This window comes from Gloeophyllum trabeum, assembly GCF_000344685.1.
Source record: "Gloeophyllum trabeum ATCC 11539 unplaced genomic scaffold GLOTRscaffold_00002, whole genome shotgun sequence".
Lineage (NCBI taxonomy): Eukaryota > Fungi > Basidiomycota > Agaricomycetes > Gloeophyllales > Gloeophyllaceae > Gloeophyllum > Gloeophyllum trabeum.
Genome location: NW_006920411.1, coordinates 2416176 through 2443482, shown reverse-complemented (window position 1 = coordinate 2443482; position 27307 = coordinate 2416176). Strand labels below are relative to the sequence as shown.

General features: G+C 50.7%; 10 protein-coding genes across 10 annotated transcripts; 4 read left to right on the top strand and 6 right to left on the bottom strand.

The window, feature by feature from the left end:
* Positions 1-451: 451 nt before the first annotated feature.
* GLOTRDRAFT_71184 (MT-A70-domain-containing protein) lies at positions 452-2721 on the bottom strand. The gene is made up of 7 exons (XM_007864354.1): positions 2216-2721; positions 1680-2156; positions 1514-1618; positions 1277-1453; positions 957-1225; positions 824-898; positions 452-769 (listed from the first exon to the last, which is right to left on the bottom strand). Exons 1-7 carry the CDS (start codon positions 2276-2278, stop codon positions 643-645), a joined length of 1293 nt encoding a protein of 430 aa, XP_007862545.1. The 5' UTR covers positions 2279-2721; the 3' UTR covers positions 452-642.
* Positions 2722-8631: 5910 nt separating this feature from the next.
* Positions 8632-10359, bottom strand: GLOTRDRAFT_34054 (Pkinase-domain-containing protein; the record flags this gene model as incomplete). The annotated part of the gene is made up of 8 exons (XM_007863548.1): positions 8632-8919; positions 8977-9118; positions 9173-9270; positions 9324-9536; positions 9602-9714; positions 9771-10070; positions 10135-10246; positions 10312-10359. 8 exons carry the CDS (start codon positions 10357-10359, stop codon positions 8632-8634), a joined length of 1314 nt encoding a protein of 437 aa, XP_007861739.1.
* A 4873-nt stretch (positions 10360-15232) lies between these two features.
* GLOTRDRAFT_35218 (vacuolar amino acid permease) lies at positions 15233-17813 on the top strand (the record flags this gene model as incomplete). Its single annotated transcript, XM_007863623.1, has 18 exons — positions 15233-15419; positions 15472-15588; positions 15635-15697; positions 15750-15834; positions 15892-15902; positions 15954-15987; positions 16048-16083; positions 16133-16198; positions 16252-16273; positions 16331-16747; positions 16828-16867; positions 16918-16940; positions 16988-17022; positions 17073-17247; positions 17306-17354; positions 17408-17538; positions 17577-17593; positions 17642-17813. 18 exons carry the CDS (start codon positions 15233-15235, stop codon positions 17811-17813), a joined length of 1680 nt encoding a protein of 559 aa, XP_007861814.1.
* A 216-nt stretch (positions 17814-18029) lies between these two features.
* On the bottom strand, positions 18030-18514 carry GLOTRDRAFT_55745 (uncharacterized protein). The gene is made up of 2 exons (XM_007863715.1): positions 18430-18514; positions 18030-18368 (listed from the first exon to the last, which is right to left on the bottom strand). The coding sequence occupies exon 2, from the start codon at positions 18359-18361 to the stop codon at positions 18119-18121; it is 243 nt and encodes an 80-aa protein (XP_007861906.1). The 5' UTR covers positions 18362-18368; positions 18430-18514; the 3' UTR covers positions 18030-18118.
* A 95-nt stretch (positions 18515-18609) lies between these two features.
* Positions 18610-18962, top strand: GLOTRDRAFT_91148 (uncharacterized protein; the record flags this gene model as incomplete). The annotated part of the gene is made up of 2 exons (XM_007864353.1): positions 18610-18849; positions 18900-18962. The coding sequence occupies 2 exons, from the start codon at positions 18610-18612 to the stop codon at positions 18960-18962; spliced, it is 303 nt and encodes a 100-aa protein (XP_007862544.1).
* Positions 18963-19226: 264 nt separating this feature from the next.
* GLOTRDRAFT_103597 (uncharacterized protein) lies at positions 19227-20995 on the bottom strand (the record flags this gene model as incomplete). Its single annotated transcript, XM_007864582.1, has 8 exons — positions 19227-19344; positions 19399-19516; positions 19570-19629; positions 19748-19833; positions 19888-20599; positions 20665-20746; positions 20802-20871; positions 20934-20995. 8 exons carry the CDS (start codon positions 20993-20995, stop codon positions 19227-19229), a joined length of 1308 nt encoding a protein of 435 aa, XP_007862773.1.
* Positions 20996-22555: 1560 nt separating this feature from the next.
* On the top strand, positions 22556-23304 carry GLOTRDRAFT_103596 (uncharacterized protein; the record flags this gene model as incomplete). Its single annotated transcript, XM_007864352.1, has 5 exons — positions 22556-22678; positions 22734-22874; positions 22931-22974; positions 23034-23103; positions 23158-23304. The coding sequence occupies 5 exons, from the start codon at positions 22556-22558 to the stop codon at positions 23302-23304; spliced, it is 525 nt and encodes a 174-aa protein (XP_007862543.1).
* Positions 23305-23370: 66 nt separating this feature from the next.
* On the bottom strand, positions 23371-23945 carry GLOTRDRAFT_98520 (uncharacterized protein). The gene is made up of 3 exons (XM_007864351.1): positions 23830-23945; positions 23685-23777; positions 23371-23630 (listed from the first exon to the last, which is right to left on the bottom strand). The coding sequence occupies exons 1-3, from the start codon at positions 23927-23929 to the stop codon at positions 23608-23610; spliced, it is 216 nt and encodes a 71-aa protein (XP_007862542.1). The 5' UTR covers positions 23930-23945; the 3' UTR covers positions 23371-23607.
* Positions 23946-24866: 921 nt separating this feature from the next.
* Positions 24867-25766, top strand: GLOTRDRAFT_136431 (uncharacterized protein; the record flags this gene model as incomplete). The annotated part of the gene is made up of 4 exons (XM_007864350.1): positions 24867-25154; positions 25204-25272; positions 25325-25691; positions 25743-25766. Coding segments are annotated over 4 exons (747 nt in total), but the record flags the coding sequence as incomplete, so codon positions are not given.
* A 257-nt stretch (positions 25767-26023) lies between these two features.
* Positions 26024-27293, bottom strand: GLOTRDRAFT_125893 (uncharacterized protein; the record flags this gene model as incomplete). Its single annotated transcript, XM_007864349.1, has 4 exons — positions 26024-26161; positions 26217-26483; positions 26534-26739; positions 26798-27293. The coding sequence occupies 4 exons, from the start codon at positions 27291-27293 to the stop codon at positions 26024-26026; spliced, it is 1107 nt and encodes a 368-aa protein (XP_007862540.1).
* Positions 27294-27307: the final 14 nt, after the last annotated feature.

The window sequence follows — 27307 nt, the reverse complement described above, 5'->3', positions numbered from 1 at the left end:
ACTCCACGGTGGGCATTGTGTAAGTTACAACTGTATCTCCTCAAGGCCTCGTTAACAATGTGGCATGTGTAGACTTGAGATATTCTCTGCTCAAATGGACACCAGTCCCGTCCCGCACTTGGCCATGGCTACCCGTGAGCGTCCAACCAAGTACTACTCTGAATCGATACTTAATGATGAACACAGTGGGCTCGGGCATTATTCTAATTTTCGGGACACAACAAGTCAGTAAACCGGGTTACTATGATTTACCCAGACTCACTCCACGTTCCGCTAAGGATATTCTACGGGCATTGGCTTTCTGGAAGTCTGATAACTCACAAGATCGTACTAGCACTTCTGCAGTGCAAGGGTGTTCTGGAAAGAAGGTCGATCTCGTCCAGGCATGAAGTCGTTGAGGACCAATGTATTTTACACAGATGAACGGCGGTGCCCCTGTGACATCTAGGGCCAAGCAATGTAATGATATACAGACTACCGATACAGTATAAATTATCCAACAATCGACGTATAGGGTGTCTACCACAGTCCAGCATAGCGAAAAGCATATTGAAAGCAAGATAATCAGATACACTACGTTCTTCGTGCCTGACATTCACCGGGGGAGACTGCTTTTATAGGGCTGTCTGCACACCACTGAGCTTACATAGGCATTCGAGAGTAAGGCGGCCCTCGTTGGGTGGGCTGATGGCGGGTCGGAAATCCTCGTGGATTGCCTGCAGGCTGTTCGCCAGGACCGGGAGGCAAAGGTATAGAGCGCTCGGGGTATCTACATTTGAGCAAAATTACTGCCAGTCCCAGTACAGCTTCTGCGACTACCTACCTCGCCTTGATCCTAGCAGCGAGATCCTCCTCGTGTATTTGGTCCGCTCCCAATTGGTTACCTAAGGTCAACCACCTTACGAGATGTTGTCAGTCACCAGTTTTCCTCTTCCCTTTGCAGCGGGTCCACTCACCCAGGCCTAGTATTGTGTTTCCGGCCGAAAATCTCGATCTTCCTTCCGCCAGGACACATCCGCTCGATGATACCGTAGACTTCATCCGGCTTCCGACTCGTCTCGCGTACCTCGGATACGATGACATCTGTGTCGAGTCCACGGTTCGCCCACGACGGGAACTTAAGGTTGCCGTCCTCGTCGGTCACGGTCTTCACACCCACGAGCATATGCTCCTTGGTGTGATTCAGCCAGTGCCCCGTACGTCCCGTGCGAATGACGCGCTGAAGCTGGCGAGTTTGTTAATCGATGTGTGAAAGAGAAGGCGAAGCTGGTGTTACCTGATTGATCTTTACCCAGACAACCTCGTCTATGCGTGTATATCCCCACACTCGCATGCATTCTCGTCCGACTTCCATTGCGCGTCCGGTGACCCAGAGAAAGAGCAGTCCTTCGTCTTGCAAAGCGGGTATGGGCATGGAACGCATCTCATCGTCGGTCATAGTACCGTAAGGCAGCTGATATGTAAGCAGCAGATGAGTGACGACTCCAGCTAGCAGCCTCAAGCAAGAACGCACGCTCATGTGGATGTCCCAAGGAGGATCAGCGTATATGACGTGGAATTTACCAAGAACGGAGTAATCAAATCTTCGTAAATCACAATTAATCCACTGAGGGGGTAACTGGGTAAAGGAGAATGATCTAAGTTAGTCACAGGCATGTTTGGCCGGACAGCCAACGCACTTGTTCTACCTCTTTGCCGAGAGGTCCTAAACCGATACCTAGCTTATGAGGCTTCTTTGTTACCGTGACCTGTTTACCAGTGTCTGGGGCGCCGTCGCCCTCATCCCAGTCGATCTCGTAATGCAAGTACCGGCACGGCGCTTTCTCCTTGCCCCTGCCACCTGCACCCAGACCGGAGGGTAGCGACACCGCTGTATACCCTGGAGGTCTGGAAGCGTGCTGCGCAGATGGAAGCGGTGGTATAGACGGGGACTGCGCGTATGTAGGCTCCGAGTAACATGTATTAAGGTAGGAACAGTGACCTAAGGACGGATCGGTGTGAGGGCGAAGGAGAGGGCGGAAGTGTACGCGGTCACATATCGTAGGGAGGGTCGAGGAGGATGGCGTTTCGGACGGGTTAGCCTGCCTTGACTTGGCGCAGTCGTTCTTGGTAATATGAGGACATATTGGTTCGAAGGCGCCATTGACGGACTGAAACTGGGGATGGTATGCACATATTATGCCTTTGTCTTTTGAAAGGGTTCTACCGCACGCACCTGCTCAGCCAGTAGACGCCCTTTGGCCGTGCTCTTCTGCAACATCATATAGACTTCTTTCATCTCCTTACTTAAGTTCTCGAGAGTAGACCCAGTCCGTTTTGCAACCGGAACCGGCTCAGACTCTTCCGGGGTATCACCAGCAGCAGAGTCAGCATCTTCGTCCACCGTCCGTTTCCTCTTGCGACCAGCGAGTACTGAGCTGTCTCCGCTCTGGGCTCCTACTTTCACACTGAGGACAGCGAGCACGCCAGCGTCATCCGACAAGGATATCGCTCCGTAGTCCCATTCCCGCGCGAGGTCCTTCAATATGTTCTCGAACCGTGGAAGGTCTGTCAGTCTGAACGCGCGAGCGGGGGGACGCACACTTGGAGGCACACCGAAAGTGATGACACGGCTGAGAAGGTCGAAAGAACTTATGGGTACCGACAGCTTTCCAGACGTAAACAGACCATGTATCGCAGTCGACGCGACCGCTTTCAGGCCATTCTCCGGCGAGGAGCCCATGGTGAACGTCGTAGACGGGAAGCAGGATTGAGCGCATACAGCCAGCTTGTCCGGCACGCGACTTGGAACCCGCCATCCAAACATATTACATCTTTCTTTACACTCACTCCTGCCAAATACATAGAACATTGGCCACGGAGGGTAGTGCAAACAGACAACGCCCTCGCCTTTTACTAGGGCGTTCCGTGTACTACCTTCACTTCAACGTGGCTTAGGCAATTTTTCAGGACTCAGCCCTCTCTGAGTACAAGCCTGTCTGGGCCTTTCCTTTTTTGCCTGTTATAACAGTAACAATGTGCACCTTGCAGCTGAGTTGTGCCTGGCTATTCCTGTTGTAGAATGCTTCACATACATACTAAACAAGGTGCTAGTCCATATGACTTAATGGCTTGGATGATAGGATACACATCAACCTGGTCAGGCTTATAATTGCAAAGGCAATTATGGATAATTCTAATCCCACTGAAAGTAACAACCTCGGGTTGTTTGCTTACAAATCATCAACCCCCCCAGAATTGATTTAAGACTAGCTGTGGCACCCATAGCCACTTCTGGGAGGTGTAAATAGTATTCAGAATTTTAATCTATCTTTATCTTGGAGGTCAAAGCCCTCCCAACTCTGTGCCCCTTGTCCTGACTCTCGGGTGGCGGCGCACAGTGCTGCCACCCTCAGCCAGGACATCGGGGTGAAGTGTGTTCTCCAGATGAGGCAGATTGAGACAGGTCAGCCAATCAAATGTGATTATCTAATATTACGTAAACTTATTACTAAGCAAAGACCAAACTACTGTCAAATATAAGGATAGGCATCATGCAAAAGGGCTTACTTGTGACAGGATGTGACACATCACATGCCCCCGCAAATCCCTCGCGTGCAATGCATGGTGGAATGCTGAGAAATGATGGTGTTTCTGTGTCTCCTCATCAGGTTTGACCTCAAAAAATGATTTGCTTCTGACGAAAAATCATAAACACTTTTAAAATTGTTTTGTCTGAAGCGAAATGTTCTATTTCAAGCTCATCTCAGAGGAGATGCAAAATGTGATAGCCTGGGGGAGGCCCCCTGAAAATACCCATAGTGGACTGATATTGGTTTCGGTAAAAATCACCCTCAAATGGGTGCCAGGTCTGATACAGTTTTGGTAAAGGACCTGCTGGTGGGATCAACTTGGATACCAATTTTTGGGTAAAAACAACCATCCAGAGCAAAGGTCAGATACTGTTTGGGTAACAATTATGGCCACAATAGTGCCACAACTTGTCACAATGATCAGGTGGCAAGATTCTTGGATTCTATATACAACTACTAGCTCCTCAGATACCTGAGAAGTCCATGGAGTCCATGATGGACCTCTGCCTATCAGCAGATGGACCCATTCACCCCAGTCTGCCTGGGGGGTGGTTGTGTAATTGTGTAATCTGTGTTAAATAATGAAACATGCACATCAACAATACCTGTCGTCCCTTTTGTAGGGGTTTGTCAGACTCAGGCTCATCAAGGTGCAAACCCACCATCAAAGCAACTCATGAATATTCCACATAAAGTGGGGAACATGCAACATAGATGGGGACCCCAGACTCATTGTACTGTAGAGTTTACTTCAATCGATCTCATACTCCCTCCCCTGCCCCATAACGGACAGCCACTCCATAGACTTGTAGTGTACTAAGGCAAGATTATGCAGCCATGCACTGCAAAAGTACTGAGTAAGGCTGTGTGGTTGGATACTTTAATCTGCCTGTAATAGTTGTCAGTACTGGGTACAGAGCTGTGCAGCTGCACTTGCCTGTGCAAATGTCCAGGGTGGTGCGCGCAACACAACATTCGCACAGTGCATGGCATTGCAACTTGAAACATTCTAACAGCAATCAGCAAAATTATAGAGAAGTTTGGGATTTTCTGCACTCAGCAGCTGCTCTTCTCTGCTAATGCTGTGTCCTGATCAACAAGAAATCCAATCCTGTATGATTTCGATCTATTCGGCAGTCACACATCACAGGGGTACCTGCCAAAAAATGAAATCTGGCATTTGTCACTGGTCACAGGGACTCTGGGATCGCGGAACTTACTGTATATGGTATGAGAAGCTGGCCTGCGGCACCACTTCACACCATATATAGTAAGATTCCGAAATGACAAATCAGTCAGATGAGTCACATGTCACACCACCTGCCGAATAGATCAAAATGGTACAGTATGTTGATTGACTACATGTATAATGAGACAATATATGCTGATATACCACAGGCAAATCATGCTTACAGGTAAATGAAGTATGTCTGGATAATTCAGCAATCGGTGAAACAATAGAGAACTTTCAGAATTCTTTGCTCGGGCAGCCAAGCCTGGAAAGGTAGCGCACCACGATTCACCACTTGAGCCAATCGAAATCCCTCCCAGAATGAACACAGGCACATGCACATCTATGTCAGAAATTCTGGAGAAGACTGATAAGCCCTGACAGAACCTGACAGACTGATCAGGCATTATAATGTTATGTTTCAAGGCCGATAAGCCCTTATCAGGTGTTGTCAGGCTTAGATTAGGTAGGGGCTTCTGGTGGTGCTGTAGTAGATCCTGTATGTCAGAAACGTCTTGAAATACGGTCATAGCCTTTACACGGATTGAGTGTCTTAAAGGTGGCATGTTGACTATGGTAGCATTATAGCCTAAGTCTAAAGTTATGGCGAAATCTACAGGAGCCGTACATCAGAGGACGTGAGTGCGAGCGACGGTATCCGAGTCCAGCTGTAGTCATTACGAGTCACCCAGTAAGGCAGTATGCATGATGTATATAAGCCACTTTGAGACCTCCATAGCTATTGTCGTGTAGTGTAGTAGTTATATCATTAGTCTTTATATATCATCATTCAACTGAAGGCTGCTCGTTCGAATCAAAGCTGAAGTACCTATATTAGATAGTGGTGTCGATGACCATCGGGTGGCGTGAGTGGCTCCTCCTTTTCTTATTTCTGGGACCCATGGCCTTATCTGGGCTTATCATGCCTTATAATGGCTTGTAACCCCCGTCAGGCCTGATCAGCCTGATGGAGGTTTATATGCACTTTTCGATCATTTCTGAACCCGATAACTCTCCTCGAACCTGACTGACTTATCAGTGCATTATCTGGAATTGTATAGCAATATCAGGCTTTTCTGATTTTTCCAACATAGGCACTCATAGCAACTTGATGACCCAGTTTGCCAAGTACCTTGAAACTGCACTCATGCATCACATCGGTGCCATCTTAGATGTACCAACTCGGAGCGGAAATCATACCCACCTGCTTGGCTTCCTCCAATACTAGGCACACAGGTCAGTTGCGGGTAATCTCGACCAGAAATGTTTTGAAAGCAACCCTCTCAGGATGACAAAGAATGGTCAAAGAATACACCCAGCAATTTTGGAGTGGCTAATTTGTAGTGGTTGTGAGACCATATGGCTGAGCATGCTTCTCACAATAACCTTTTCCTCAGAATCTCCCATCTAATCATGCCTGCTCCCACAGTTGAATACGGGCCCATGACGCCGTACTGGAGCGCACTGGCAGAGGTAAGCTGTGAGATTAATATTGGTCACTTCGGTACCACTCATCCTAGCCAGATCTTTGCAATGATTGCAATTCGGTATGTTAGTTACCAGTGAAGATCATTGGGGGGATCTCGATGTTACTGTTACTGTAATAGTGTGGATGGCAGCCTCTCCAGCATGCCGGCAATTGCCACTTTTGCAAGGGACCTGACAGGAAACCGTGGGACATTCCACCTGGACTGATCGGATATCAGTGGTAGACCACTTTATGGGACTTGGCGTGGACATCCAACCATTTGTTGTCAGGGCATCCTCGTCAGAGTGGTGGTCCATATGGCCATAATGCACAAGTGAATGCAAGCCGTACGTCGGCACTGCCAACCACATTACCCGGGGCCGATGTATGGCTTGCATTCACATGTGAATTGTGGCCGTACGTGACCACCACTCTGACAAGGATGGACCGCCGTGCCACTCACTGATATGTAGAGACCCAGGCAAACAAAGCCTCCTGTTCCGATACCTCTAGAATTGGTTTACTGTTCAGTTCCGATTCCCCTAGAATTGGTTTACTGTTCAGTCGTTGTATAGGGCTCTCTGGTGATCGAAAATTGCCAGCGTTGAACAGGGGGTATACCCCTTATAGCCCAAATTACCTTAACTGTAACGGGAGCACTCTCCTCAAATGGAAGGTCCACCGATCCAAATCTTACCACCATCAGCAAATAGGAGCTATTACCTCTCATGTCAATAATTACCGTTTGTGAATAGGGACTAATTCCAGATATGTAGTGTGGTCTCGATCCTTTCAAGATCTCCGGCCAATGGCACTGTCAGGCATCCCCCGGGTGTGTGTGGAATTGTGCCGATGGCAAGTACCCTGCTGCCTACTGCACAAGATTGGTAAGTTACATTCGAGGCATAGTACTGGCAGCATTGAGGCCTCAGCCTGACGACGTGCATCTCAGCTACAGTATGCATGTGCACTGACTCAATAGTAATGCTACCCGAGTGTAGTACTGAAGTAAATACAGTGGCATGTGAAAGTAATGCACCACCACTTTTCGACCAGTATTTGGAATGTAACTCAATGTAGACAGAGTATTTCCTCTTGGTGTAAACACATAGTTTGTAGTATTTTTGAAGCTCTATCAGATAGAACCACAATCATGGTGATCAGAATAGATCTGCTCTTTCTGCAGCAGAAACAATATTTGTAGTCAAAATGTATCTCCTCATAGAGACACCACAGACTTTCATACATTGCATGGTTAAAATCTTCAGGAAAATCTGTATATTTTAGAATCTGGAATCATAGAAATTGACTACACCATTGTGGAGATATGAGGTCAGAAAGTTGGGATTTTGGTGTAATAGTTCTGAGTTTTACACCTAGACCCCCTACTTTCTGGCCCTGTATCTCCACAACAGTGCAGTCAATCAGGGTCATTCTGGTATCAAAATTGCACAGTGTTTTTGCCTCTTTCAGATGGTAATAACCGCTAGTCTATCGGGACTCTGAGTAAAAAGTTGAAAATTGGGGTCTTTGATGTAGAGCCTCTCTCTCCTGATGGGGGCCCCTACATCACTCCATAGTACTGCCATATTGTTGCCCAGAAGGAGGGCTAAAAGTTTACTTTTTACACCAAAGAGAATGGTCAAGTGGTTGCAGAGATATACATTTATCTTGGGTGGTGCATTACTTTCGCACGTCACTGTAGTGTATTATTGTGTATTGAAATAACTGTACTTGACACTGAGTATAGGATGATTGAAGGTTCTAGCCACACACAGTCATGTTTGAGAGTTACAAACTTATATGATTTAGTATCACTGAGATCAACATATAATAACTAGGAGTATTCTTGATGCCGCGCAGCGCCCGGGAGGCTAGAAAGACTATTTACCTACTGTAATGTAGAACCCTTGCCACTCGTTTACCTTACGAGGAATCGGACCTGGCGTGCCGCGCAGCGCCGAATACTTCCCAAGTATAAATGATGCCAGCAGTGCTAATATGTAACATAGTTTGCTAATTTACATGCAGAATAGTAATTGCGTTCGTGACGAGAAAGGAATGATGGATGAGTGAGCGACAGATCAATGGATAGATACGTGAAGACAATTAGGATGGAAACGAGAGACGAGAGCCAAGACAGCGAGAAGTATGGTCCCACGAGAAAACGCAGAAAACAGAGCATGTACCGACAGTTGAAAAAAAGTGCAACAATCAAAAGAATCCACAAAAGATGACGAGACTCCCATGGTGTCGCGAGAAAAGCCACAAATGACCGGACGGACTAAGGAGCATGGACGCTCGGACAGGTCCTCGAGAACCAACTATCACACAGCGCGAGCCTTCTGAGACTCTATCAATCAAGTATCACCGTCGTGGACAAGGGTAACGTTGCTGAACCCGCCAAACAAGCTCGCCATGTCGACGTGTTCCATACCATCGTCCACGCCAGGGGTGGAAGGGAGTGAACCAGGAAGACCCTTTCCTGGGAGAGCAGCGAAGCTTCCGTTGGCGGGTAGTGTCAGGACAGGCGCTGAACCGGCTACACCTTGTAAGTGTAACGAGCCCTTGTCCAGGTGTACTGATGTCGACTCTTGTATGTGTCGGAAGTTGACAGCATCAATGCCATTAGAAGACGCAGGTACAATCTGAGTCGCGAAATGAATTCACACAAGTATGATCATAGAGCGGTCACGTGAGCTTACCGGAGGCCGCATATTCCTTAACAGACCCCAATTGATCTTGGCGAACCATTTGTGCTGTTTAACTTCGCTGGCGCCTGTCATACTACCAAGCCTAGTGTGTTCATTCTTGTCCAACAACCGGACAACAATGTCTTTCCCAGCCCTGCAGACGAGAAGGCTGAGATAGTGCTCACGTTCTACTATGCAATCGACTTACGAAGATACTTTCGGTTGGTCCCGGAAGTGAACCGGTAGCTTGGTGATATTGGCAAAGGTGTCATTGCGGTGTTCACCCTTGAACGGCGTAGTCGCATACTGAATCACGTTGAGGGAACGTAATCCAAATCGAACTGGAAGCGAGCACTCACAATCATCTCATAGATCAAGATGCCCAGAGTCCACCAATCCACGGCAGAGGTATGGCCTTGTCCTTCGATGACCTCAGGAGCAATGTATTCTACGAACACAGTCTCGTCAACGCCACACGCTGACTGAAACGCAAATGGGAACTTGCCTTCCGTGCCCACGAAGGAGTTTGTCCGGAAGTTTGCGGTGCAAGAGCGGGTGTCAACGAGAGGGACCTGCGTCATTGGCATCGACATATTCACACCATGATAATCAATCCGAGAAACCTGATAGGACTTACCCCATTCGGTTCCGACTGGTGAATCGTCGGCGGCCTTCCACCACCCTCTCCCGACTGCTTTGCAAGGTCGAAATCCGACAGCATTATGTGTCCAGACTGATGGAGAAGAATGTCTGACGTGCCATCGGTCAATACCCAACGTTCATAAATACGGGATCAGGAAACTCACTTTCCGGCTTTAAATCCCTGTAGATAAACCCCATTAAGTGTAGATATTCTAATGCCGCAACCACTTCTGCGGCGTAAAACCGCGCCGCATCTTCCGGCAAGCACCTCCCAGGTCTCGTTTGAAGGGCACGGAAGAACTCGCCGCCCATGCAGTATTCCATGCAGAAATATAGGTATTCGTCCGATTGGAATGAATGATATAGCGTGACGATGAATGGATGGTTGGAGGTGGCGAGGATCTCTTGCTCCGTCAGTGCACGCTTGATCTTTTTCCGCTGCACCATTTCTTTCTTAGACAAAACTGAGGGACGAGTGTTTCGTATCTCAGCACCCCTCCGGCCTCTAGAACACCGGATCTTCCATACCTTTCATTGCATATAATTTAGACGTTTTCTTCTCTCGAACCAAATATACCTTTCCCACGTCTCCCCGACCAAGCATTTTGATCTTCTGGAAGCTCGAAGGTCCGACTTCGACCTATTCAGAGCCAATTAGCATCACACGCTGATACAGATGACTACACCATGACGGAGCATACTCACAGATCGGATTTTGATGGAGTTACTGGAGTACGTCCTACGAAAAGCCATCCTGCCCGGACCTTCCAAGTTCCCATTTGAGGCGCGCTGTTTGGGCTTGTGGGCAGATGCATTACTGTAGGCACGAGCGGGCCGCCGGGAATCACCTCGGGAAGACGAGGATGAGACAGTCTCCAGTGAAGATGTTTGGTCGGACGTAGTCGCGTTCGCCATGGATACGCCAGGTGCAGCCTCGCCAGGAGCAAGGAAACCGTTCTTGGTAGTCGCCGAGCGCGAGCTCATTGAGAACAGACCTTTCGCATTGGGTGCGGAGGCAACACGTCGGATAAACCTAGACGCCGTCGCACCCATCGCCCTCGGTGATAGCGGCCCCGACTTGGAAGGCGGAGAGGGCAATGCAAAGGACTGCTGAAATGCCCCTGCAGTCTGGGGTTTGGTGGAGGCTTTGCCTAGTGTTTTCTGCCGCTCGGACTTTGTCCGTGTCCTCGATTTGCCCGAGAGAGCATCCGAGGATGACTGGTTCGTCAATGAGGGTGAGCTCGGACCACGACTCATGGAGGCTATCCGGGGATTCGAGTCGCTCGACTGGGTACTAGATGAATTATACGAGGATCGCTGATCCACGGAAACGACGGAAGTAGAGGTCGAAGCAGGGTTGGGAGTCAAAGGGGGATTACCAGACGAATGTAACAAACGAGTGTCTAACGTGAGGGCAGAAGCATTCCCATTCATGTTAAGCTTTTTTGAAGAAGAGTTGCCTAGACGAAGGATCGACTTCCACGAAGGTGAGCTCGCAGACGTCGGCGTGTCACCGAACGATTGGGGTAGCGTGGGGCTCCTAGACTGGGACGAAGAGGTAGCCATGGCACAGGCGGGAAAGGATAGGGTAGTCTGTTGTCGAACACGGCGACGACAAGAAAGAACGTCGCGACGGACGGCGGGCGCTGGAGGCGGGCGAAGGTGAAGCAGGGACGTCCAGGACGGCTAAGACAGTGAGTAACAACAGTTTGAGGAACAGTATTTCCGTCTCTCAATACTAAGGGTGCTCTGCTTAGTCAGCAGGGTCCCGGCAACCCCCAGGCCCACCCCCTTTTTTCTCTGAAATGGTTTGTATCCGCTCCAATTTTGGCCGGGTTTGCACATGGATGTTCCCCGCCTTCCTCCATATCGCGGACCCAGTCCTTCCCAAACTACGCGACTTGCTCGGAATGTACTCTCTTTTCAGATCGAAATGGCAGTGTTCATTAATTTACGGACATTAGCATGTCCGGCTTGCCTTTCTTGCATTTTACACGGGAATGATGCTTTCATTATTCTTGAATTATGTATAACTTTCCAAGACGTTCGCCACCCGTGTCAATGGCTAGCCAGACGACCCCAGCAAACCCCGTCGCATCGCGTAAAGACTCGAGCTATGTACACAGCGCACGGAGCGGAGAACCTCTGACTCAGGCCTCAACCGTTATACGAGATGCCCAATAAACTCAGCCAATCATAGGCCCCTTTGCGTGCTCTCGCGAGAAGCCGCCAGGAACTGGACAATCCAGACTCTGGACACTGGCACCTGCGGTGCATCGGGAAGATCGGATGGACTTTCACCGCCTTTCTCGCTGTTGGCCGATTGGACTCTTGTGCTTCAGGAACCCTGCAGTATGACGTTCGGATCGGACATCCTATTGGCTGACGGCCTGCGGTGTTCCGCGATGTATGGCCTTGCGAGATCATTCGCTGGAAGCCTCGATAGAGATAATTAACCTCAGGCCGACGGGCTCGAATAAATCCCTCCTCCCATACTCTCTTCAATAGTATCCGTTACCTCACCTGTCAAAGCTTGTTAACCGGGAGCTTTGTTAGTACCGTCAAACTTGCAGGCTTCCCTCTTACCGGTCTAGCTCATATATCACCTGTCAAGCATAAGGCATAAGGTCAAGTGAGTCGGCCATACGTATCCTCCCCGACAAATGGAATAGATAGAACGGGGACTCACATGGCAGAATCGCCAGTACTTATAGCACCAGATAACGATACTCAAAGAACATCTACCAGTTCTGATCATAATCATGCTCATGGGCTATGAATAACAGCACATCGATAACCGCGGATGTCAAAGGTAAAATCAGACATCCCAGGGAAACTAGGCCTTCATACGCAGTGCCACCACCCAATTCCGAGATGCCGACCGTCCAACATAGGCCTCCGAAAGCGGAACAAGCATAGCTTGAAGGTCCAGGCAAGAGGAGCTTGGACGGCGAAACCACGGCCGACCGGGCAAGTGGGTAGACTATGTAGGCGCAGATCCAGACAGTATCAGAACCATAACCCAGCAGATTAGCTAGCAACAGGAGATCTTGCTCATTCTTGTCGGGATGGAGGCTCAGTCAGAGGTTCTATCGTACCAGGGTCAGCATAGCCGCCGAATATTGAACCAATATTAGCCACAGCAAGCGTCCCGGACGCGCGATGATCTAGGTTACGAAATAAAGTCGACGTCAAGGACTTCATCCCGTGTAGTGCAGAGCGCTGGCTTAGAGGGGGATCGGCTGGCCAGATGGACGGGTTACGGCCCGGTGACGAAGTACATCGATGAAGATGTCCTCGGTGATGCTCCAAAATCGACATGGCATGGGACCCGATCGGGAGCAGGACATGGGCTTGGTAGCATCAACGCCTGCGCCAGAGAAATTGCACCGAACGCGCGCCGTATTCCGACCGAGTGACCAAGACGTTGGCGTAATAGTAATCACCATGGCCTCTTTAAGTCGAGCCAGGGCGCCTATCTGCACTGTTAGACAGGAGTAACGTCAGGTAGGCGGTTTCGGAGCCCCACCTTGTAGGCGTCTGTTAGGTTGGGTGTGCACATCTTAAGCATCTACGCGTACTTTACGGGCATACCCCTCCCCCAAACGGCCGACTGTCAAGGACCACGCGCCGGCCGTGGTTTGAAGCAAAGGCTGTGCGCACAGGAATCTGCTGGCTACGGACCTTGTGCCTCCTGCAACTGGAGCCGGGTGTGAACCTTCGAACAGGAAAGGACTTAGGGTCGCCGCAGTGGGACGGTGGTGGACAAAGGGAACCGACGAGTACGCATCAAGGATGGGATTATCATCCAGAGGGGACCAACACCTGGCGACACCTTGGGTATCCCAAGGAATACACCGGATTCAGAGCCGCCTCAAGGAATATGGCCGGGAAAAGGACCATAAATGGTGGGGAAGGACGTGCGTGCCATTGGGTGGATGAAAAATCAATTTCACGGGCCCTATGCCCTCTTCTCGTATACTTGAGGTCTTCATGTAATATGACGAAGGTCGCCGAGCCAGTAAAGTCCGGCCGTCCTACACCGTCGTGATCGGACAGTGGGGCACCGAGAAGAGCCGCAAAACAAAGGTAAACGCCTCCGAAGCAACGGCATAAGACCTCCAAGGCGCAACGTCGCTAAATGGCAGCAGAGTAGTGAGTAGGATGCGCGGTGGTCTCGGGCACGGGAACTGACCGAAGGTAAGGAAGGGGAGTATGAGCCTCATACCATCCTGCATAATGCAGCTTATAGAGAGAAAGGCGTGTGACATAGAGTCGGGTCGAGTGAAGCAGCGGTTTCGTGGGGATAGCCGAAGGTGGTACATCGTTCGTGCTTCTGGGAAGGGATCAGTAGGTGCTCTGTGATGTCTGGTCTTCGAAAGCGACCGGATCTCTTCAGGGATACAGCGTCATAAGTAGGGCTGCCTTAACATCAAGAGGCGGGTTTTCTTGAGGCCAGGCCTCTCCGCAGGTGGTTGCAAAGATTCCCCGATAGATAGAGACATCTAGTAAAGAGGTCCGTGTATGCCCCCTTCCATGTCGAATCTGGAGGATAGTCATGGGGACTGCTATGGTTATTAGGTCCATGCAGATGACATTCTTTTCATATGCAAGTGAGAAGCCGCGCGGCATTTAACAGCTCGAAGTAACGAGGCGGCATAGAGTTCCCTCTGGATCTAGTACTGAGGCCGATAATCTTTCCTCCGCTAGGGACGGAGGGTGCAGCCTTTGCGTGTCGCTTAGTGTCGACAAGTCGCACGGAGATCACTAGATAACAACTGACCTACTCAGTGAGTGATGTGGGTGTGAGCGTGCCGTGCTCCGTGTATGAGACGCTTACCTCATATTATGCTGGAAGCTGTTAGCCAGCATCAGTTAACGAGAGGAGAGATCACGACGGAGAGCCATACTGATGATCCCTGCACTTGCCAAGGCTAGCATTTTGCCCGACGTCTGACGGGGTGTCCGAGATTTAGCGGAGCGGGTGCCCTGAGATGGATAAAGCGCCCAGCGCTGTCAAGGACCTATCCTTCACCGGCAAGGCATTCGGATAGAAGGAGATAGGGTATACATAAAGCGTTCGGGCGATAGGGTTGAAGCCTTGAACCCCATTTTGTGTTCCCGCTGTCCGCAAGGTCCTTGACAAGTCCCGTAGCCATACAATACAGTCGCCACTGATACCTACCCCGACACCCTTGAAATTTCGAAAGTCGCCCCAGAGATTCACCGCTCGGGTTTCATGGACTACTGAGTAGCGCCCGCTAAGTTAAGGTCACGGTGCACTATTGCGTCACGAGCGTGACGCGAGAAGCGTGCATTCGCCGCGGCTATGGCCGGACCGAGGTTCACGGATAATTACAGATGGCGCAAAGGGCATCGAGAATGTTGAGCTCCAGATAGGATTGCGACCATTCGATTCTCAGTGATTGCGTTCGGTGCGCGCTCGCCTCAGGAAGCGTGCCTTTGCACCGTGGCCTCCGTCAAATTGCTATCCTTGCTTTGTCACGATCAGCTTCGAACGGACTGTTCCACCCAGTTCTCAGGAGGGCGTCCGTCGGCCCAGGGCGATATAAGCCTGTCAGACATTAATTGAAGCAGCCGGGTTATAACCTCCCGTGTGTCTGCAATGTCGTTCAGCAGCAAATCCGATTCCGAAGCAAGGCCTTTGCTCGACGACCGTCGCAGCTCCTACGGCTCCGCGGACAGTGAAGAAACGACCTCTCCCGAGACGCCGCTCAATAAAGTGTCACGGTCAGACCTTATCTGGATTCTCGCCGGCTTATGGAGTGCTGTGTTTCTTGGTGCTCTCGACGGTATGCCGTCCATTCTTGTCCGTTACCTGCTTTTGTGACCCATAGCATCCAGGCACGATCGTCGCGACTCTATTGACGCCAATTGGCAGTGATTTCAACAAGGCTAATCAGGCTTCGTACATTGGGACAGCATATCTGCTCTCAGTATGCTGCTTTACGCCTTTGTATGGTACGTTCAGTGACTGCGTGCTCCATCCGTACTGACACCTTGTCAGGACGATTGTCTGATATTCTCGGTCGGAGGGGTGCAATGTTGCTCGGCCTGTTCTTCTTTGGTAGTGTATCATCTGTCCCTTCGCCTCTCTGTGATGTTCACGCTTCTGTCTGAAGGCACCGGTACATTGCTCTGTGGGTTAGCGAACTCGATGGAAATGTTGATCGCTGCCCGCGCTATCGCTGGAATGGGCGGTGGGGGGTAAGTTACCGGCGCCGTGTCTCTGGAATGATTTGCAGTTAACCTTGTCCTCAATAGAGTGATGACAGGTACATATATTCCCTCTTTGTAGGCCTGCATCCTAACACAGATCTGCCTAGTGTCAAGCGTGGCTGTCACTGACCTGATCCCACTGTAAGTCTCGCTCGGCCGTCCCGTCACTCTGGAATAATACAAATCACTATCGTGACGTAGAAAACAACGCGGCCTATACCAGGGGATGTGTAATATGTAAGCGTTACACCCATATCTGGCTCACTTCGTACCTTATACCACGTAGTTTATTCGGTCTGGGAGCAGGTCTCGGAGGTCCGCTCGGTGGGTACTTGAATGACGCTTTCGGGTGGTTCGTAGCAATGTTTATGATCCCGATCTTGACACTGAACGATCGGTCACCAGGAGATCTGCATTCCTTCTGCAGGTAAGCCAAGACACTGATGGCACGGAAATACCCATCCATAACGCCCGTGACATCCAGATGCCCATCCTGGTCTTCTCCGTCCTCCTTGTCACACTCAAAGTCAAGATCAAGCTACCCTTCGACGTCCAGAACCAGAGCACCTCCGCAAAACTCAAACGGATAGACTTTTGCGGGTCCTTCACACTCGTCGGCACCGTCGGCTGCCTGCTATTAGGCTTTAGTCTCAAATCGACGGAAGAGCTGCCGTGGTCTGATCCGCTTATTTGGGGCCTCTTCGTCGTCAGCGCGGTATTCTGCGTTTCATTTGTATTAGTAGAACATTATTGGTCTCAATACCCCATCATGCCTCTGCGGTTAATCACGCAGAGAACGCCTTTGGCTGTATCCTTGTCGAATTTCTTTGGAAGTGTTGGTGCATTCTCAATGGTACAGTCTTCCCCCCGCAAATCATGCATCTACCGGCTAACTCTATCTGTCACAGTTGTATAACATCCCATTGGTACGCTACGGCCAAGACAATCGGTGATGATTAAATAAATTAATGAAAGCTATAGTATTTCTCAGCCGTGAGATTGAACTCATCTACGGAGGCTGGTACGCATGCGTGCTCAAGTAGCTGGATCTGTTCTGACACTTCCTTCCAGGACTCCATTTATTACCACACTCGGTAATGGTATCCACTTTTTTGGCTACTTAATGCTCATCTCCTGCTAGGTTGCTTTATCTACCGGAAGTGTGTTTGCGGGATGGTAAGTCGGTTGTTCCCATGAAATATTAAATTCTCACATGAGGGTACCAGGATCATGCGAAAGACCGGAAAACTTTATTATCTGACGTTGGCTTCCGCGGGCTCTGCTATCCTGGCCAGTGCTCTGGTCTGTCTATGGAACGACCAGTCGTCAGAGTTTCACTTGTGGCTGGATATTGTACCGCAAGGTTTTGGAATGGCTAGTCTCATCACCAGTACATTAATCGTGAGTCTGGGACTGTCGCGACCTCCCAATGTGTTTATTCACCTACCGTGTGATGTAGGCTATGATTGCCGGAGTAGTTAAAGAGGATATGGCCGTCGCAACTGGAAGTAAGGAGGGTTCATTCTCGAACTCGGGGTGGAGTCGCTGACCAGTCTCTTAGTTACCTATCTGTTTAGAACCACGGGTCAAGTCATCGGCGTAAGTTGCAGCGGTGCAATCTTGCAAGCCGTACTTGTAGCCAAGCTGAGGATGAGGATCCATGGGCCCAATGCATTAGAGGTCTGCATCAATGTCCATACTCCCTGAAAGTCGCTGATGAGCCCCCTCAGATCATCGAGGACATCCGGTAATTCCTTCCTGTTTCATCCCGTATGATATCCTTACACGACCATAGCCATTCGGTAAACATCATCCCAAGCTTACCGGATGACCTGCGCACAGCAGCTATTAGTTCATACCGCGACGCCCTAGAAGTGGTGTTTCTCTGTCAATTGGCGATGAACATTCTCACTTTCATCTGCTGCTTGCCTATCCAAGAGAACCCCTTGCCGTGCGTAGCCTTTTGATGTTAGGTGAATGTTCGTGACTTACCGTTTGGGAATAGGGGAACCATCGAGGAGCAGGAAGAGCAGTATCGGAACAATGCTCATAGAAACGGATCGTCTTCTTTAGAGGATTGATATTTATCTCGATATCTATATTATTTTGCTGTTATACGAGGCCACAATACTAGACATTCACCGTGGAGATCAATTCGTGAGATCACTCCTAAGCAAGTGAGACCCTTATGGCTCCGGCCCTCAGGCATGCAGGATACGCCAAACGCAGTGAGAAGTAATCGCAATTAATCAGAGCACTTGAGTTGATAACATTACTGAGGTTTACTCTCTTCTATCCATCTTCTCGGCCTCTTCTCGATAACTATCCGCGACTTCCCCTTGTACTCCTCCGACTCTCCGTCCGCAAACCGACCCCTCTCAATGTGAGCTGGACATGGCAGCATGGATGAAGCAGACACGGTGAATATGGTGGCAAAGAATGTAAGACCGAATAGGGATGAGATGAACTTCCGACGCTGGAGGGGGCTGAGGCGTAGACTCCGAGCAGCAATCATGGTGTTACTGGAGTCCCCCATCTTTAGTATCAGCGTCGGAGCACATCATTACGCGATAGAATACTTACTGCGAACCTGCCAAACCATGTCCAGCCAACTCACGGTCGGCTTGTGTCGAATGTGGACTGTTGTAGTTGCGCAAAAGAAGCGCAGGCGTCGGTGCAGGTTCCTCGCCACCGGTTCTTACCGATAGAATTGCCCTTGTTTGATTCGCCACCAGCTGTCAGCTATCTTCGTCCACTACCACTATGCCCAATGCCCGGGTCTTGCGGGACATAAAGGCCCGTCAGGGTGTCTTACAGAACGAACTTCTACGAAGGGCATATCTCTATGTCGCACGGGACCAAAGGCAGCCCCCGCAGGTCCGACATCAGGCTCAGCTGCAGTTAAATACTTTTGGCAAGTACACTCGCCCCACGACGGTGAAGAACCGGTGCATAGAGAGTGGGCGCGGTAGAGGCATCATGAGTGAATTCGGTCTCTGTCGGGTAAGTTGACGCATTCATCTTCCTCGGCCCCCGATACTAATCCGCTGTAGTTCCAATTCCGACTGAAAGCTCTGAATGGAGAATTGCCAGGTGTCCGCAAAGCTTCCTGGTAATCTAACTTCAATGGAACGGCGAACCTGTGAGCACGGCAGTTCCTCTGCTTGCTCGGAAGGTCCTGATTGTTTAAATCATAGTATCCACTTGCGAGGTTGCTACGAGATTATCCATAATTGTGGGCGTGGCCCCTTCCACAACCCATAGGCGGAGCTCTGTATTATGAGAGTGAAGTAATACAGCCATGACAAGTATAATCAATGTGAGGAAGATACAGCTAAATGCCCTGGCCAGAGAAACAGTGTCAGAATCCCTACAGTACCCTATACCGATCCAGATTGCTGGTCCGCAGGACCCAAGTCCGCAAGACGCAGTTCGTGTTCACCTCGATCTCGCCTCCACCTATTGCAGACATTGAGCGTGGCCTGATCGACGAGGTAACTGAATCATGATTAGATCAGCTAAACACCGCAGCGGAGAGACATCACGGCGCACCCGTAACGTCTTAACCAATTCTCTCCAATCTCCCAATTAGTATGGGCAAGGACATCATCCCCGTGTATTGTGACTGCCGCTCGATACTCGTGAAGACAGTCAACGAGATCATATCGGCCTACCCGGCAAACTCAAGGTATGTCCGAACAGTATCAAGGGAGACAGGCGTACCGCGTAGTAGAATCATACGATCCCGAAGTTCGGGATGGGGTATCCTGTCAATGGCGCTCTCTGCGCGTACTGTCAATATCAGGTCACAACCCGCGTCGAAGGTGGTACAAACCGTGAGGAACAGTCCTAGGGAGGCGTAAAAAGATCAGTTGGAATACGGAGGAAAGAGAAAGCCGACGAGGAACATACTTCTGGACTAACGTAGGTCGCAACGATGATGGTAAACAATAGGCAGAATTCCGCTTGAAATTATCGAGATGATAGCTGGGAACAGGTCATAAATATAAGCACCAAAGCATGTGGACCTAAGATGCGTACTGTATGAGTTTATGTGCCTCGTTCCTTTTCGGATCGTCATCAGCTGCATCTTCATCCGGAGTGTGACCCGCTCGCACATTCTGCTGTTGCGGTGGTACAGCAGGGTTAGCCATGAACTGAAGCGACGGCAACGTAGCGTCCATGTTCATATTTATAGGAGGGAGATAGGGGTTCTGGAAAGAGCTGCTAGCCGTCGGTATAGTCGACGTCGATGCCGTAGGATACTGGCTGGGCGTATTGTTTGATGGGGTCGTCGTCTGAGATGCAAACATCGGCGAACGCCCTGTTCCCCGTATGAGCTCTGAGAAGAAACTGGTGTCGGCAGAGGGCCTTGACTCCGCTGCGTATGAGGCGGGAAGAGGGCTGATCCCGGCTGTGATGGAGTTTAGCATAGCATATCCGTTACGGTCATTCTCTCTGTCGTCCGCTGCCGATTTGGACCGCTTAGCAGCAGACTGGTTGTCCTCTTCCTCGATCGGACGCTTCTGCGCTGTAAGGTTGGGATGAGAAGACAACGGATCGAACTCTTGCCGTGCCTTTTTACGCCTCTGATGACTCTCCCAAGCTGTATCAGTCTCTGCTTTGTTTATGAAGTTGTTGAAATCCGCAAGGTCCCATCCTAGCTTCGGTAGAAGGCCACCCGCTCCTTCACCAATGAAGGAACTGAGGTTCTTGAGGAGGTTGCGCAATACTTGATTCTCGTGCATCAAATCTATGCACGTGAGGCGCTGCAGAATTAACAGGAACGGGGGCACTGTAAACTGACATAGCACTCGCCTTTCAATATTTCCCTCATCTCAGACAGTGCCTCATCTTTGCCGCCTGATAGAATTTCGACCCGAGCCTCAAGGTCTCGTATCTAGCAGTCCTGTTAATGGAAGGTACATTGGGAACGCCGAGAACTTAGAGCTAACACGTTGCTGTTTGCGTAGACGAAACTCTCGCTGGGCTATTCTGTTTTGGTCTCGGCGGGCCGCCTGCGAGCTATGGTCGCGGGTGCAGTTTTAGGCATAATCATGGTTACGTTTGCTGGGATATCAACGCACTTGGGGTTTTTCTTCCGGCCTGGTTTACTCCCTTGGTTGCTTGCACCGTCGAGATTGTCCATAGGAGAGGAAACATCGGATTCCTAACATGACTCCGAGCTTGGATTAACAACCCTCGGAATAGTGTGCTATGCTACTCACCTCCAGATCATGCGAAACACTCCTGTCTCTCAGACTCATCGTGCAGCTCGGAGACTACCGCTTCGACTTCCTCGATTCGGACTGAACAGACGTGCAATATGTCTTCAGAAAGTCAAACCAAACAACGTTATGGTTGTGTCCCAAGCTGCCGCCGCTTGCGGGGCCACCCGGCATCAATGTGCTTACCAATACTGATACGCTAATCGAAGCATTGCTGTCCGACCGACTTCTCGGCTACGCCCGTCCCGAGGTCCGATGCCACCTGAACGCTAACTTGAAGTATTGATGGATCGTAAGTTGTCAACGTATCGTTTCTGAACAAGGGGGTTGGGGAACACTGGAAGAACAACCAGCAGAGAGGCTCCTTACGAATACACGCCTGATTTTGCCTTTGAATATCATGATCATGTTTCACATGTATTTATCACCTCGCAATCACTGCACAGATCAATACTATGTACCGGTAGGTCCACGGTTTTTGACTATAGCGTATCGAAGCTGAATTATGATACGGGCCTTACCGTCGATCTTTTGTACTAAAAGTCATATGCCCGTCGTCAAAAGCCTTCCAGATCTCCTACGCGCCTCCACATCCTCTGGTGATCGCATTTCCTCATCAACGCTTTCGCGGTGTGCCAATTGCCCTGTTTCGAGGAACTAAGCATTGCCCAACCTCCACGGTCTGTCCCTCCGCTGGTTGTTCCTCGCTCTCGTTTTGGGCCGACAGATTTGCCCTGGAATGTGCGGGATCCAGCCATGTGAGCAAGGCAAGTGCCGCCGGTGTCCATCTTCTAGTATTTTGGCCGCAAGGCCTATACCAGCATGCGAGTCTGGTTTGTTCTCCTCACCAGCCTGCCGAACAAGGTAAATACGAGCGAGGTGGGGTCTAATTATATTCCGCGAATGCTGGCAATTTCGAGATCGATGGATAAGGCAAACCTTGTCCAACTATACTCACCACTGCTACTCCTGTACCTCCAGCTGCCAGCACAGCCGTCATGTAACATGAAGGAAGGGACAGTGATAGGTCATAGGCCGACATAACCCCGGTACGTCCGCTACGCAGAGCCTTCTTCTCCTTTGTACCCAAATCGACGACACCATGCAGGACACCTACGTTCGGCACGCCCTTCCGGAATGGTCTCCGTCGGGTCGTGCTGCCGGGGAAGTCCGCGCTCCTTTTGCTGGACTCAGACGCAACGTGCAGGCGTTGAAGACAGATCCGCAGAGAGATCTTACCGGAAGAGCATCGATCGGCCGCCCTGGTGCTGCCCGAACTCTGCTTGCTCGGATCAACAGATAGACGAGGATTTCGACCTGGTCTGCCCACCTTGGGTCTGTTCCCACTCCACCTTGCAGTACTTTGCACTTGCATCTGGTTTAAGTCGGCAGCAGTCATCCCGAGACTCGCATCTGGCCCATAAATGACAAAGCGATGAACGCGCGTGGATAGGCTCCCCCCTTTGTTGTATTTTGCCACAATGTCCTCTGGCAACATCGTCCTCCGATTTCAATATCCGCCTTCGGGCTCCAATTCAGACATACGTACATTCCGAGTATACCATGTCATTGGTGACTCCTCAGATGTGGCGGAATTATACCGAGTTCGTCAGCGTATTTCCCTTGCACACTGTACCGGATAGCTAACATCTGACGCAGTTCTACCACCCTCTTACCGGTCTATCGAGCGGCGTGACGACTTTCCAGCGTAGGAACCTAACCACCAACGTATGGGATTCGGCCGGCCAGATAGACTGGACCTCGAATTCCAACGCGACCGTGACTTTCGGCATCGACGATGTGAGTGACTAGTGCAGCCACCCGTGGCTGTTCTACTGATCCTCTAGCTTGGGTAGGTCAATATCCGTGACTTGCGTAGGGCGAAGAAATCTTCCAGCAAGTGAGTATTATCAATACAGGTCATCATATTGCTTCGTATGGAGCCCACACATCTTACAGGTCGCGTCGTTTCAAGGCCGGCGGATCAGAGTACAAGTGGAAAATCGCCGAGAACAATATTGACCTATTTGTGAGTAATTGCTTCGGTGACGGTTGTATACAGCTGCTGACTCACGTTCGATAGTGTGTAGATTCCCGTGGGAGGACAGTTGCAACATGGGCACAATCTGAGCTCACGCTGTGCGTTGTTCCCAGCGCCGAAGCTATCCTTGATCACCTGGTGGTTACGTGCTTGCTACATCTTTGGATCAGACAGCTCGGGCGGTGGTGAACATGAACCGGAACCGCAATCCTTTCGTCGTGATAGCTTACTCCACATATCTTGCATGTATCTTATTTCACATATAATTCCGATTCCACAGTGAGACAACGATGATAACGACAATAAAATACACAGGTATTATTGATACAGTACTTTTCAGCAGTCTGACAGGAAGATACGAGATATCATAGCAAGCGTGCTTCTCTCCTGAGCTGCGATAGCATGGCCTGTTGGGTGATCTTGGGGTATGGCGTGGAAGCGTCCATGGCACACGGGACGCATCCGGACAGCTCCAGAATGCCTGTGTCACTGTCAGCGGGCCTCGAATTGCACCACTGTCAATCAGAGAGGTAAGATACAAAGGTGCCACGGCTGAGGTTCAAACGTACTTCGCTTCGTTCTCTTCTTGTACATGATACGGTGTCCGCATTCACGGCAGCGGATAGGCTCTCTTGACTTGATCTCGTTCTTCGCACCGCAGTCTGTCATGAACTCAGGGAACGTCTGGATTGCGAAGTTCTAGCTGATACCCACCCGCACAGATATACTCCATCTCTTGTCTTGGCTGGCCAAAGCCTCCACCGGCTGCCGAACCAGGATTTGCGTTCTGCCCGGGCTGCTGAGACTGGTTCATGGTGACAGGAAAAGAGAGGCGCACGTGGCTGTAATTGATGGTGGCTGGAGTTCACGTCCGCGCGCGTCGCGTGGTACCTGCTACGACATGTCTACGGACCTATCATACAACATGCTGCATCTGATTGTTGCCCTTCCTCGGACTCCTTGTCCATGGATATACCCTAGGAGTCTATTCTAGTGGACCCGCTTTCTGAGCGCTCTAATGGGTTCGTTGCGAAGAGCTGAGTTGGCAACGGTGCCACATCCTGACCGATTCCCATACGCTCAGAAATAGAATGGGTTCTCCAGTTTACTCTCTCTACAAATCGCCCCAGGCCCGGGGGCTGAAGCTATACTAGAGGTTGTATGAACTAACCGGCAGGCCCTTGCTATCTTGGTAACAAGCAGATGGGGAATGCTGCGCGACCTGCGGATCTCTGGACTTGCTAGTGAAGGATATGGCAGGTAACCGCTTGTAGAGATCTAATCATACCTTACATTGGGCATGGAAGCCGTATCCGCGACATCAGATGTCAATCGACAAATCCTGGGACTCGCCCAACTCCTCTTATAGTTGTACATAGCTGGCGCAATTTTGATCTGTCCACGCACAAGCGAGAGGGGACTGGTAGATCCGTAGGTGCTTGTGTACATAGCCTCGAGCCGTCGGTCATGCAACGGGGGCCAAGCCGTCTCGGCCAGTTTCCCAATGCAGGCCATCACCTTGCCAACCACTATTTGATTGTCCTCCACAGTGTACATCGCTGAGCTACCGGTCGCAAGACAAGTGAAGAACGTTCCACCGTTCCTTTCCCTGACAATGGATGCAGTGACTTGACAACGCACGCTAACGTCGGAGATATTGCTAGGCACCTGTTGCTCTTATAACAGCTCTCTAATGAAATGTGTTATCTCAAGCTTAGGCTTGACCAGACCCTGCCTGTTCTTCTGCGAAGATGACTACCCTTCCCTCCTTCGTTGAGCTCATGGCGTCCCTGGGTCTGGATAACACCCTCGATCGCGGCTCCGACCCCTCTTGTCCTCGCTCATTACGGCCCCCCTCCTCAGTCGCCCCAACCCCCAACCCTCCACGGTCCTTGAGTGGACCTGCTTCGTTCCAAACCGCGCCTTCGATAGTCATGTCAGATCATGACGCTCCTTATTTAAAGAACTCAGACCTAGAGGAGTCTTGCTTCATCCGAGGCCAATACGTTCGCAGGTTCGCTCCGTATTCACCCCGCATTGTAAGTGCTGCCTTCCGGGATGATCGTGCCGTACTGACGAGTCAATTAGTCGCATGTGAGGAACCGAAGTGTTCCCGCGCCTTTCAATGACGGATTGGAAGGAACGGGCCTTGGACGTGTAAGTCAACCTAGCCATGCGCTCTGACACAGGTATTGAAACATACGATCAGCCCGTGTCAACATCCCCGCGTCTTGCCGCTACCGCCGTCCGTTCCAGGCCGTCCAATCTCGACCTCAAAGAGAAGTCGAGACGTAGGGCATCGACTCTGCACGCAGAGACAATCGCTGGCACGCCGATATCGACATTCGTGCGTCGAAAGACGCCATGCGCATCCCCTACATCTCCCGACTTTCCCCATCGCTCCGTCAGAACCCCTCCTGCTGACCCATCCGCTCCTGTTTCCCTTCCGTCAATTCCCCCTCTTCCGCCAATGCCATATTCCTACTCACCAACGTCATCAGACCACCCGGCGACGTCACGCTCAGATTCCGTCTCACCCCGACCGCTAGAGTGGCACCGGCCTGGCGCCCATCTGGCTGTACACCATAATCAGCATGTCACTCCGGTTGCATGAGATATGGACTCACCGTCTGTTTTATTTCGTAAACTATTCGTCGCTCACTTGGACCAAGGAACTCAGGACTTTGTTTTCTGGATCACTTTCACGGGTGAAATCTCCTGCACGGCGCATGCGCGTTCGGCGCAATCCTTTCGTTCTTCGACTGGCTTTTCTGTAGAATCCAACGGCTCACTGTATTTTTGCTACAAATGATACCTACCTCGTCGTTGCGAATTGAGGACATCCTGATATCATTACGAAAAGGGGTGAAACATTAGGGATACACGCAGGCGTACTATAGATACAAATTCAGTCGTGATCTTCCTCGTTCTCGCCGGGGCAGTTCTGCTGCAAATCTTCGGCGTCATTGTACTGGCACCCGCACCAGAAACAGTACGAGTATTCGGATCGCAAATATGACAAAACTGCCGCCAGCCGCTGCTGAGCCTGTGGAATACTGTCAGCAAAGGCATCAAGCAATGGGAATAAACGAGCAGCGTACACTCTGGCTCAAGAACTTGACAGCTTCTTCTAACTGCTCCGGCGTTAGCTGCGCCTGATCCCTTTCTGCCACTTTAGAAGGAGAGTCATCTTCGGGAGACAAAGGCTGCAGCGCATCGGCCTTCATTTGCTTGCGCAAACGGGCCTCGATGGTCTCCTGCTCTTGTCGCCGACGCGTCTTTGCGACCACCGGCTCCTCCGGCAGTGCATTCATGAGTTCCTCCGGGAAGGCGTCGGGGTTGTTGGGATTCAGCCACAAGACGTTGAACTTGGTTGGGTACGTGAGCAACAGCAGGGTGTCAGAGGGGATCAACTCACAGCCTTGCCTGCCTTCTCGTCAAGGCTCACGCAAGTGGCTTGAGCGGGAGCTAAGCGACCTTCAGCCCGTCGTTCCAAGTAATCTTCCCTCGCGCGGCTGCGAAAGGTATCTTGATCGACCGCCTCAGTAGTCTTAGCCATCTTCGCCATTCTCTCCAATGACGAGGGAGACGGGCCACGCTTCAGTGAGCCAATACCCTTCTTCCCTAGGAAACGTATATGAGTACCATATCACGATAGCTCCGTATCGGTCACTGCACCTACCAGCCCACTCATTCAGAGGTAGCGGCTCCGTCCTGTGTTTGATACCAGAGCCCAAGCCTCTGGTCATAGACTCAAAAGGCGTACCATCTCTCGATGGTTCTGCCGAGCTCTCTTTCACCTCCACTTCTGGCGTACTGGAAACAGCGCGTTCCGGAGTTACAGATGCTGCCTCCGGTGCGGGCTCATCATGCACCTGTCCGAGCGACTGGCCGGGCTTGAACCCCATCTTCATCATCATAGCCAGCGCCTTGTTTCCTTTCCCGACAGTCGCCTCCTCCTCCTTCGCTCGCTCGAACAGGCTCTTGCTCAAGCCCGCCTCCCGAGACTCGAGCTCCAGCTGACGGCGGCTCTTGATGCGATTCTGCTCTTGCTTTAACTTCGCCTTCTTCTCTGCCTCCTTACGCCTCGCAGAGTAAGTCTTGGGTTCCGACGACGAGGCAGCATTAAGGTCAGCGAGGAACTTGTCCGACAGGTAGTCGTCTTCGTCTTCAGCCATGTCGGATTGAACGC

Excerpts from the sequence above, each read along its gene's own strand:
- GLOTRDRAFT_71184 (XM_007864354.1), bottom strand. The coding sequence starts at position 2,278 with ATGAAAGAAGTCTATATGATGTTGCAGAAGAGCACGGCCAAAGGGCGT. Across the intron at positions 2,157-2,215 it reads GGCGTCTACTGGCTGAGCAG|TTTCAGTCCGTCAATGGCGC; the intron begins GTGCGTGCGGTA and ends TACCATCCCCAG. Across the intron at positions 1,454-1,513 it reads CTTGGGACATCCACATGAGC|CTGCCTTACGGTACTATGAC; the intron begins GTGCGTTCTTGC and ends CTTACATATCAG.
- GLOTRDRAFT_98520 (XM_007864351.1), bottom strand. The coding sequence starts at position 23,929 with ATGAACCAGTCTCAGCAGCCCGGGCAGAACGCAAATCCTGGTTCGGCA. Across the intron at positions 23,778-23,829 it reads GATGGAGTATATCTGTGCGG|ACTGCGGTGCGAAGAACGAG; the intron begins GTGGGTATCAGC and ends AGTTCATGACAG. Across the intron at positions 23,631-23,684 it reads CAAGAAGAGAACGAAGCGAA|TGGTGCAATTCGAGGCCCGC; the intron begins GTACGTTTGAAC and ends TCTGATTGACAG.
- GLOTRDRAFT_55745 (XM_007863715.1), bottom strand. The coding sequence starts at position 18,361 with ATGATTGCTGCTCGGAGTCTACGCCTCAGCCCCCTCCAGCGTCGGAAG.